The sequence below is a fragment of the Propithecus coquereli genome, unplaced genomic scaffold (assembly GCF_000956105.1).
Source record: "Propithecus coquereli isolate 6110/MARCELLA unplaced genomic scaffold, Pcoq_1.0 Scaffold294, whole genome shotgun sequence".
Taxonomy (NCBI): Eukaryota; Metazoa; Chordata; class Mammalia; order Primates; family Indriidae; genus Propithecus; species Propithecus coquereli.
Window position 1 is genome coordinate 2,009,876 of NW_012148552.1, and position 11,441 is coordinate 2,021,316.

At 41.6% G+C, this 11,441-nt stretch overlaps 1 protein-coding gene across 1 annotated transcript in view; it reads left to right on the forward strand.

Annotated features, from left to right (window-relative positions):
• Positions 1-11,441, forward strand: part of VSTM2A (V-set and transmembrane domain containing 2A) — a 25,431-nt gene that overhangs the window by 3,251 nt on the left and 10,739 nt on the right. Inside the window, exon 3 of the mRNA XM_012648736.1 lies at positions 2,766-3,102. Within this exon, the coding sequence (XP_012504190.1) occupies positions 2,766-3,102 (337 nt within the window). The remainder of the gene's footprint in view (positions 1-2,765; positions 3,103-11,441) is intronic.

Consider the following 11,441-nt stretch of genomic DNA (forward strand, 5'->3'; position numbering starts at 1 on the left):
AGGCGGACGTTGCGGCGGACTGGGGATTGCAAACCTTTTAATTTACTGTCCCCGAAAAAGGCAATTTTGCAAACGCAGGGTGAGAGCCAGTGGCCTCTTTCTTACCTCAACAAGTACAGAAAACCTGAAGCAAATTTAGAGTCCACAAATAAAAGTGTGCATTTTAATCACGTAAATACCTAAACAATTAACTAGAGAATCATTGTGCTAGCCAAAGAGGTTGTGTGACACTTTCTATTCTTGCTCTTTGTAACAGTTACATAACTGTAAGAGTAAAGAGCTGCAATGCTAATGTCTATTGTGAAAATAATTATCCTTTAATAGTAAGTAAAACACTAATATAGGAAAATATTCAGCACCCAACAGGATGTTGAATTTGTAATGAAATGAAACAACTCAATTTTGAATGTCATTTATAATACATGCAATGTATTTCCAATGCCGATGTTCAAAATCATATAAATATAAAACCAAAAGCTAATATAAAATATAAAACCATTATTGGAGGATGCTGACCTACTGAAAATATAAACTTGTAGTTCTACTCTATTGGTTATTACTTTTAATAATTGTGTATAAAATGAGAAAAAATGAAAATCTTATTTTTTACACTGCCTCAAATGAAGCCGGGTATAATCACCAAATATTAATAATACTGCTTAATTTGATAAATAGAAAATGTTTTCATTACTAGAAATGAAATAGTTGTATAATAAAAAGGAAGAAATTGGCTAAGCATAAACATATTATTATTATTTGTTTTCAGGAATATAAAAACCCAGTGACTTCCCTTTAAAAGGAAATTTACTCTGAGGGCTCTTACATCATAAAATGGTACAAAACTGGGGTTACATCATAACTAAAAGTGTACAAATACATTGAGTACACAATCAAATTCCATGATCTAAATGTGTAATCTCAACATGGAAGAAATAGCAAAGATAAAATAGAAATGGGAAACTCCAATTATAACTCATAAAACACTGACTTTTATGAATATTTCAATTTCAATTGTTTGTGTATCACAAACTTTTGTTTCCAATGTTAGAAGTTTTATCCATAAAATTAGTGGTTTTCTCACGTTTTATTTTTCATATGCACATATAGAGTGATTGTTGACTATTCATCTTCTACTCTTTACCCATCCCCATATTGTTTAAAGACCAGTAACAACAGCCTTGCACATCTTGACCTATAAATGCATACAGATAGGTGATCACGCACACGACTGTTAACAGTATTATCTATTATCTATGCCAATAGTTCATAAAATCTGAGTTGAAAATAGTTCTAGATACCAACTGAGGCAGAAAGAAGTTTGTCCTCAGTTTAGCCACTGTGCGACCTTGAACATATGTTCTAAACCCATAGTTATTAACTTAGATTTTCCAGAAGAAAATATTGATATGAGCTCTACCCCGTGGGTGCAGACTTAATGTTTCTGCATTAATCACAATGACAGTATTTTTTCATATCTCCCTAGATGATTTAATGTACAATGTTGAGAATCACTGACCCAAACCCTCCAAGCCTCAGTTTACTGAACCATAAAATGGGATAATAATTATAAACAACAATAATAATAACATATACTCTATCTCAAACTTTATTAGGAGATTTAACCTAGAATATATGTGGAGCTATTGATTTCCATTATTTTATATTATTAGTATATTTATATGTAATTTTGCATACACATAAAAATATACGTATGGCAATGGCTCAAATGTTGGAAATTATTTGTATATATACCACTATATTTAAAAAAAAAGATGAACACTTCTCAGGTTTTCTTAATTATTTATGGCCATTTGGAAGTGCAATGGCCATTAGCAGAATAAATAACTTTCTGCCTCCTTCACTTCTTTTCTCTATCTTTCAACATTAGCCGAATCCTTAAATCCTGAATGTCTTATGAAATCTTTCATTCTATTCATCATGGATAACATAGGATTATATCACAAATCTAACTGTCGTGATAAAGATGCTTTTATAACCATCATTATGTCATATATATTGCATATAATATAGAATCATATATCTAATATAGTATATTAATCTGGCATAAAATTAATAAAATTAGAAAGCCAATTTCAATTTTGAAAATCAAACCAGTATTTTCTTGATGGCATCCCAAGTTCCTGCAGAACGAAGTCCCTCTAATGTCTGGAAGTGTATACGTCAATCTGCGCTCTAAGCCCTGCCACCCCAGGCCTATAGGCTAGACTGCATCAAAAATTTGAGAAGGAAAATATTTAATATCCAACTATTTTAATAGTATCTTTAGTAGCCATCCCAGTGTGGGGATAAAAGTACATCCCCACTCAAACTGTTAGGACCAACAAAATATTTTTGTGGTCTCTCAGAATTGAGGGGATTCATTTATAGCCCACAGTGAAGAAAAGATGTTGTGTAACCTGTAGAGTTGGCCTTGCTGGGTTCAATTGAGTTAACCAGACAGAAGCCAACCCGGTGACAAGAAATGACAGAGCTGCTACTGGAACCTGGGAAACAGAGGCTGCATCGCTAATGGAATCTGGCACTGACTGGACAGAACTAATTACCCCAGAGTCTGTGAGTCCAGTTATTAGTGGAATAGGATAACTAAGACCTTCAGATTTGACATTAAGGAAATAAAAAGCTCCTCCACTGTGGCTATGTGGCCATTAAGACCCTCTAATTTCCCAACATTAGCAAGCTCAGGGTAAGGAACGGGAACAAAATCGTTTGATGTAGTGCTTTATTTTTTACCTGCAATTTTTCAGACAGTGAAAGTCCAGGGCAATGACATCTCCCACAAGCTTCAGATTTCCAAAGTGAGGAAAAAGGATGAAGGCTTGTACGAGTGCAGGGTGACCGATGCCAATTACGGGGAGCTTCAGGAGCACAAGGCCCAGGCCTACCTGAAGGTCAATGCCAACAGCCACGCGCGCAGGATGCAGGCCTTCGAAGCCTCGCCCATGTGGCTGCAGGACGCGAAGCCTCGCAAGAACGCCGCCGCCGCGGCCCCCAGCAGCACGCACAGCTCCGCCGCGCAGCGAGCGCGCGCCACCTCCAGCCCGCGCGCCGCAGCCGAAATCCCCGAGCAGAGCCCACAATCAGGTATGGAAACCCATTTTGAGCCTTCCCTTTTACCGCTCACAGCTCTCCATAGAAAGGTCAAAGCGAGTAGACAGATTTATATATGCCTGTTTTAAATTAGGGACATAGTTCAGTACAATAGCTGCGGGACGTGAGGCCCGGGAGCCTGAGCTGGCTGCTCAGAGGCCCCGAGTTTGTCCCATGAGTCACTGATGGTGCTTCGTATCCAGGGCACCTAAGAGCTGGACTCTCTTTTTTCTTTCTTTCTTTCTGTATTTACACATTATAAGAACAATAAATCGTGTACTGTTGGTTACGTTATAAATGCATGTTCATTTTCTCTACAGATTTATGTATTGATGATGACCCAAATTAAGAGGCTTTCACTTAATCTAACTGTAAATGAAAGAGACAGGCCACAGTGCCCCATAGCTGTGAGCAGGACTGTGCCCCCAGGGCGGGCGGTGGGCGAGATGGTGGTTGAGTGGGGAGGAAAGGCAGCGACTGGAGCCCCAGGGCGCCGCGCCTGCGAACGCCTCCGCGCCAATCTAGAAGCTTAGTCGCGTGGTTCCGAAGGCAGCTGTGCAAGTTAAAGCTGTTCTGAATAGCATTAATCTACGCATCATTGGGCCAGTGGACGCTCACGGAAGTTTTTTTTAACCTTGGTGTGGGATAAAGGCTTCTTGCAATGAGCTGCACCCTGCACAAGCCTGCGCTGTCCTGATTTTCTCAAAAACTTGGCATAATATTAGAGGACAGAGGGAACACAAAAATATTTGGTGTATCCTTCTTTAAGTTTTTCCCGTTACATTTTATCATTAAAGAATTACTGATACTACTATGGGTAACAGAGAATTATACTGCTAATGTTTAAGGTCTCTTCAGCCATTAATTAAAAAAATTTGATCCCTTCATCAGGATGATTTCTGAGATCCCCTCTCATACATACATATGTGCGCGCGCGTGTGTGTAGATATATATATATCAGAAATTATCCTGACCAAATACATATATATTTGATATATATATCAAGGATGAAATATGTGTATCTATAAAGATAAAGCCCTGGCTTGTGAACAATGCTTTTACAATCGTGCATGCCAACATGGGTTTTCTGCTAATGCTTTACATCCTAATGAGTGTGATTTGTAGATGCGCAGGGCCCTAGGCTTAGGGTCTCTGTGAGTTTGCACTGCTTTTGGATGCAGATGTGCGACTATCCCAGCACGCCTTGTTCACAGCAGTTTGTGTCAGTCTGAAGCATAGATGGCTTAGCCTCTCTTTTATAATCTCCTTTGTTTCCCAAATTAAAATGCAAAACCAATGTAGCTAGAATATGTGCACATCTGTGTGTTACACGCACACAAATGCCCACGTACATATATACCTTACTGACAATTTCGTAACCATTCTTTCACAAAGGTTTGATGTCTTTGGAGGTATTGTCCCTCTTCCTTCACACTATCAAAAGAATAATCTAGGCACTGCATGTAAAATTACAGAGTAACCTCAGCAGGCAATTTACAACCTAATTAGTGAGAACTCCAGATCATAGATGAAATTATTAGCCTACATAGACTATTCCAAGTTAGATATCATAAATCTGTTCTGTGGAATAAAATCAAACAGATTACCTATTCCAAATGAAGGATTCTAAGCTTTGAAATGTTTTATCTATTTCTGGAATATTTTCATTACTTTTGGGGTTAAATAACACACTCCCAAATATCTCTATTTTATTTTAATATCTCTTAGCACTATGATTGGAGATAAGTGGGAAACTCTAGATATCTTATAAAAATTTACAAATAAAAATGACTGCTCATTTTCCATCTCATCACCAGCCTTGCTCTTAGATACAAAATTACTTTTTCTAGAGTTAAAGGTGAAAGGAGACAGGAAATGCTGACTCATGAAAGCCAATATTCACTAAAAGCCCTTTTCACTAGAATTATCTGCATATAGCAAAGATTAATCTGAAATATCTCAAAATATTTAATTTCTATCTTTTCAACCAGTGAATTCTGGAAAATATTTTATATACTTTTACGGACATTTTCTAACTTCTATTCCAGAGGCTGAGGCAGCCTAGCTACCCATTCTATTTACGTGTAAGTTCCTATACTTGCACAGTGACTGGGTGTAATACAGTATCTGGGGTGGATATTCATATATTATATTCACTGTATTGCCTACATTCTGATAATTTTGCTTTACAATTTTCAGATTATATTCAAATAAAGCTTATTTCAATACCCATGCTTCATCTATTCATTCATTCATTCACCTTCCATCCCTTCACAGAACTCACATGCCAGACACAGGAACACAAAATCGGGAGAAACACTTCCTTCCCTCTCTTTTTAGTTTGTGAGAAAACAAAATATTTATAAATTCCATTTATCATGTATCTTTCTTTTGTCATTCTTAAAGGCAACACATGGTGAAGGCACACAAATTAAAATCTTGTTTTTACAGAGCAAGAGCTCTATTGTACCAGCCTTTTGTCATTTATCATTTGATACAAAGAGGCATGCTTTATCCATGGTATATATGACAACACAGTAACCCTGTCCCAAAAGCTGGTCTGTTTGTGCTTTTATTTTCATCACAATCTTTGACTTAGTTGACTGAATTATTTAGTCTGAAACACTCAACCCTTAATTTGTACTATTTTTGTGTCAAAGAATTTCTGTCTCTATGAAGGAAAACATTAGTTGAAAATAACTTTATGTAAAATCTTCAAATTGTCACACAATTAACTTAGCCAGTTTTCCTAAAGCAAAAATTTACATGAAAAAATAAGATAGAAGAGATAGTCTATTTACCACAGATAAAGTAGAGTTTAACTATGATTTACGATATTTTACCAGCTATTTTTCCAAAAGTTGTTACCGCCCAACCAGGTTCCTTTGCCTGCTGCGCAAGAAGCCAATATGCTCAGTCAGCAGGTTTTAGAAGGCAAACAAAAAGTCTTTGTTTCCCATAGCACTAAGTGGGGAGGCAGGAGAAATTTCTCAAATCCACCTCCCCAGGAATTTGGGAGACAGAGTTTTTAAGGACAGTTTGGTAGGCAAGGGATTAGGCAATTAGGTTTGTTAATTAGGGCAAAATTATAGGGGTGTAGGAATCATCTTCTTGTGTTGTTTCAGTCCCTGGGGTCACAGTTCCAGTTGAGTCGGTTTCTTGGTGTGGGCTGCTGGTCCGTTGGGTGGGCCAATCCATCCATTGGAATGCGGAGCCTGGAAGATACCTTAAGAGCTACCTTTAGGCTCCGAAAAGGTGATGTTATCTATGGAGAAAGTTAAGAATCTTTATGGACACAGCTATGGGGAGAAGTTCAGAATCTTTATGACCACCAGCTGTGTGGCTCCAGGTGGCAATTGCAGGGGGACTGCGACTAATTATAGTCGATATTTTCAGCTAGGCCCTCACCACAGTTCTCACCTTGCACCCGTCATTGAAGGGCGGTTTCAAAATTAGTGAGTGTGTGACTGTCCCCTCCTGCTTGAAATAAATTCAAATTTTTAACATTAAAATTATTTTAATTCTACCTCCGCTTTGTAATTAGCAGTTAAACGTAAAGTAATAAAGCAAAATGCTTAAGCACATAATTAAAGTTGGCTTTTGCAACCCCTTCAGAGATTCTCATCTCCAACTTTGTGAACGCCTCCAGTTCTGTGTGCCTTTCCGACATTGCTCACGTCCTGCACACCCTAAGCACAAGAAGCTCAGAGAGAGAGAGAAAATCCAATAAATACAATGTATGGGGGAAGCAGTACCTGGATTAAAAGTTGAAGAAATGTGCTGCGGATGTTCTGCAAAGGGAGTTCCTGAGTCTAGCTGCTGGTCAGGGAGGGGCCCTGGAGGGAGGGCCGGGAGTGACAGGGAGAGTTGCATGCAGACGTAGCTCGCAGAGTCCTTTCAGAGAGGAGAGTGGCACTGGGTGTGAGAAATCACGGGATCCCCACAGGAGGAGGCGGTGTGGCTCCCTTTTCCCAGAGAGCACCGGCGTCCACCGTGGCCCCACTGTCCCGATATGCTAAACCTGCCCCACCCGGCATCTCCGGTCCTTGCAGAAGCCAAACATCTCCCCATGGAGCAGCTCTACTAGCCCTTCCTTTGCTCTCTGTCTTCATTCTTCTCTGCTGATTCCTCCTCCCCACCCTTACAGACAGACAGGCAGACAAGACTGTGGACAGCACTGCTGCCCACTCCGTGGGGCTCCTCTCTGGAGGTCACCTGCCTGCTGGCACCTGCCTCCCAGAGGGCCCTGCGTGCCGGCTCCTCCTCCCCCACCATGTCTTTCTCTGCTGTCTCTCGATCATTCCCACTCCAAGTGCTCTCTTGCAAGCCGTGGGTGCCTCCTCTTCCTGTTCCCACACCCCCCTTGTGTCTCCTCCTCCCCAGCTCCTGGGAAGCCTTTGTCCTCTGGCCACCCTTTCTTGACAGTCTTCCCTTTCTTCTAGCAGCCTGGGTCCCTGCTCACTGGCTCTGAGCACTCCCCTCTCGTTTGTTGGCTTCCCCACCTAAATTCCTCTCTCAAATTTAGTTCTTTTCCCATTCCTCACTCCCTGGTCTTCTCATCCATTTCCACGGTTTTGAATGCTAACTTTTCCTTAGAAAAATTTCCCATCCGCCTATTTCTGTAGATCCAGACTAGCGTTCACTGTTGTCCCCAAAACACCTCCATATACAGATCCTACGAGAACTGTGGAGGATTAAGGATGGCTGCACACTTGGCCACACTCCACCCAGTAAGAGCCTATGTCCCTTCCCCTGGAGCCGGGGCTGGCCTGTGAGCACTTTGACCAATAACGTATGAAGAATTGATGCTGTGTCCATTCCAGACATAGCCTTTCAAGGTGGCCTCTGTGCCGACCTTTTAAAAGCCAGCTACTCTACAAGATACACATCGACCTCAGACCACCTTACAGAGGGAAGCCCCAGCCAAGGCCCTGAATGTGAGTAAGGAAGCTGCCTGGGCCCCCAGCCCACCCAGCCTGCATCTCACCAAGCTCCAGCTGCTACCCATGGCAGCCTGAGGGGGCCCGGGCCAGCACTGCCCCGCTGAGGACGGACAACAGAAAAGTGAGAGAGAATGATCTACTGTCCTTTTGAAGCACTGGGTTGCAGGGTGGTTTGTTTCACAACAAAGATACCCAGATCAGGCACCTAAAGCTCGAAGATTCAAGACTGAATTTTTATCTTAACTTTCTGACCACAAAGAAGTGTTCTTCCCCCTGTATTCCCAAACTCTTTTAATAACATTATCACAATCACAGGTCTTGAGGAAACCTTGAGAATGTTCTCCTCCCTTCCTCAGTCGCCACACTCACTGCATTGTCCTAGTAATTGTCGTCTCCCGAAAACGTCCTGGAAAATGACGTCTTTTCTGTTCCATCAACACTGGTTTCATTCTGGACACAAACCTGCCTTGCTTTCCTCAGCTATTCCAACGGTTCCTAATAATTCCTCTGTTCCGAGTCTAGCACAAGAAACGCATCACAGCGGAGCACGCGGGAAGTCACTGCCACTTCCAGGCACCACCACTGAACCGTGCGCTCTGGCTTCCAGCCTCGTTTCTTCGGAGTCTCTAGTCCTCACACTTAGTCTTCCTAGGATTGCCTGAAGGTTTTCAGGTTCTTTCTTACCTCCATGACTTTGCAAATGTCTGTTCTTTGCCTGGGTCTTTCCCAATTTGTTAGGTTCCTACTCAAATGCAAATTCCTTTATAAAGCTTACTCCTATTTTCTCATTCAGAACTGATTGTTTTCTCATCCAGTTCTGCTAAGCAACCTGTTTACACTGGCTTTGAAGCCCTTATTTGTCATGTCCTGTACTGTAGTCATTCCTCCTCTGCTGCTCCAAGTCCCACATTCCGAGGGAGCCCTCAGTCCCGGCCAATCCGGCTGGCTGGACTGTAACTGACTATAATTTTGTGGCTATAAATATCATAACTTGCGTTTGTGTTTCTCTAAGTGTCTCGAACAAGTAGAGCTCATGTTTTTATCTTCTTTTTTGTGTGATTATGTTTTCGTAACTAGATAGTTTTGCCAATATTCCAAAGCTGATCAAGACTCTGGACAGTGTCTGATCAAACTGAGCAGTGCGGCCTGTTTACGTCGGCCTCCCCAGGGAGCTGGTTAAAAGCGCGGGTTCCGGGACCCCGCCCAGCGCCCACTGAGTCGGCATCCCCATCTCTGAGTGTGCAACCAGCAATAGGCATTTTTATGTTCCATAACTTGTAAGAATCGTTAGCTTTAAAATTTTTTTCTAGGTGAGAAAACCAAATTTGTATCATCTACTATGAGACATGTGTCTGCGTGTGTCATGCTACCAAACACTGTTAGAGACCGTGTGCTTTTGCTATTGTTTTTCCAGTGTTGAGCTGGACTTTTCAAAGCCGTTCACTCCTGTGATCAACAGCTAGTGTTTGTAAGAAAACCGGCCATGGTTAAGGTTCTGTTTCCCGGCATGGAGTCCACGGCTGCCCAGCAGGAATATGCCGGTTCTCTGAACCCCGAAGTACGATTATGGTGTTGGCACCGTGATGTGAACCTGCGCGTTGGGAGCAAGCTGCCGCTACGGCAGTTAGAAGCCAAGAGCTCACCAAAGCTCCTCTGCTGCCGGTAGACATGGCAGCTTTCCAAAAGTGGCCACGTCCAGCAGGAATGATCTGAAAACAGAATTTCAAAGCTGTCGAGAGGAGGGAGATGAGGAGCTGAGGGTCTTTTCAGGGAGACTGTTTGCCTGATTTAATATACGAGTAAATGGTGCACTGCTTTGAGGTAGAGTCAGTTACATAATTCAGACCTTAATGTTGATTTTGGTTTAAATGATCCAGCTTGGCTGCTTACACAGGTTAAATTAATTTGATCACTATAATTCTATCAGTTAAATGGCCACTATGTAAATCAAGTGTCTGTGAATAAGATGAAAAATAGATTTGAGGCAATGATTTGGATAATACAGGCCAAGGAATCTGCTATAGCAATGTTTGAACCAGAATTATGTAGATTAAGAGTCTATGCTGGTTAAAGTCTCCTGTAAACCATATTTAATTTTACTCATGAAAATTCAGTAACAATTTGGGCTTACAATACCAAGGCCCATTTGAGGCTGGATGGGCTCTTCAAGTCATGACTGGCCATGCCAACTTGGGACTACCAGGTCCTCTGTCATTGAGGAGACACGAAGCTGAACGCGCCAGGGTTCGAAGCTTCTGTCTCGAGTGGTTTCACCGTCCTGGGGATTTCAGGCAGCTACACAGGAGCGGTTTCTTGGATAGATGGCCACAGGGCTGACAGGTTGCTGAAAAGACGTCACTCTGCTGGTGAAAATAACACACACCCTGAAAGGGAAAGGAAGGGCCAAGGCTCCTTCCTCCAAGGACCACTTCTGCCGCGGGTAGCCTGCCGCAGCGCATCCATCTCAGCTGTGAAGGGGCATCGCAGACCTTCTGCCCCTGGCTCTGCCTGGTCCCAGGAGAGGCAGTGATGCTCCGCAGTGACGGAGGAGAACTGGTTCCCATCTCAGCTCCGTCACTCACGGCTGTGTCTGTTTCCTCATTTCGTAAGTGGAAACTATAGTGCAATCTTCATAGGGTTTTGTGGATTAAATAAAGCTATATACATATAGGGCTTCATAAGCCCTCAATAAATGGTAACTAGCCGTGTTAATATGACTATGGGCATGGGCTTGTATTGACTGTTATCACCAGCAATGAGATGATGAGAGCAAACGGTGTATACTACCTGGCTCTTCTAGGCGAGTATTCTCCTTGTTGGGGTGTGTATGCGATGAGTTAAGGCAAGAAGACTAGGTCCTATGGTTTATCATCCCAGAGCTTCCTTTTCTTCTTCTGTCCCAATGCCATTCATTAATGATAAATTGTTCATGTAACCATAACATATTAGCTACCAGCTGTCATGCCCCAGCTTGTCACTAGATCCTTATTGTAAAACACAATGAAATTCCAAAGGGTTTTCAAGAATTTAAACTGTGACTTGAATAAACAACACGTATTTAGAAGCCATAATTCTACAACATGGCTTTTATCTTAATTAAATTCAAGCTCTTAAGAAAGATTTTCCAAATTTTTAAAGTCACAAAGTAATTAGCAATATATCTGAAAACATAAACGAGTGAGAATATTTTTAAAAGCCTTACAAAGAAAGAAAAATAAAATGGGAATAGAAAGTAATGATGAAAATGTCATAGTTTGTGGTACTACGTAGGTACAGGTTTGGTCCCTAGTTTCACCGTGTACCAGCTTGTTATTTCGAATGAGTTGCTTGCAAAAAATCTCTCTGAACCTCAAAGTCCTTATTTATAAAACTGATATGGTAATACTTATC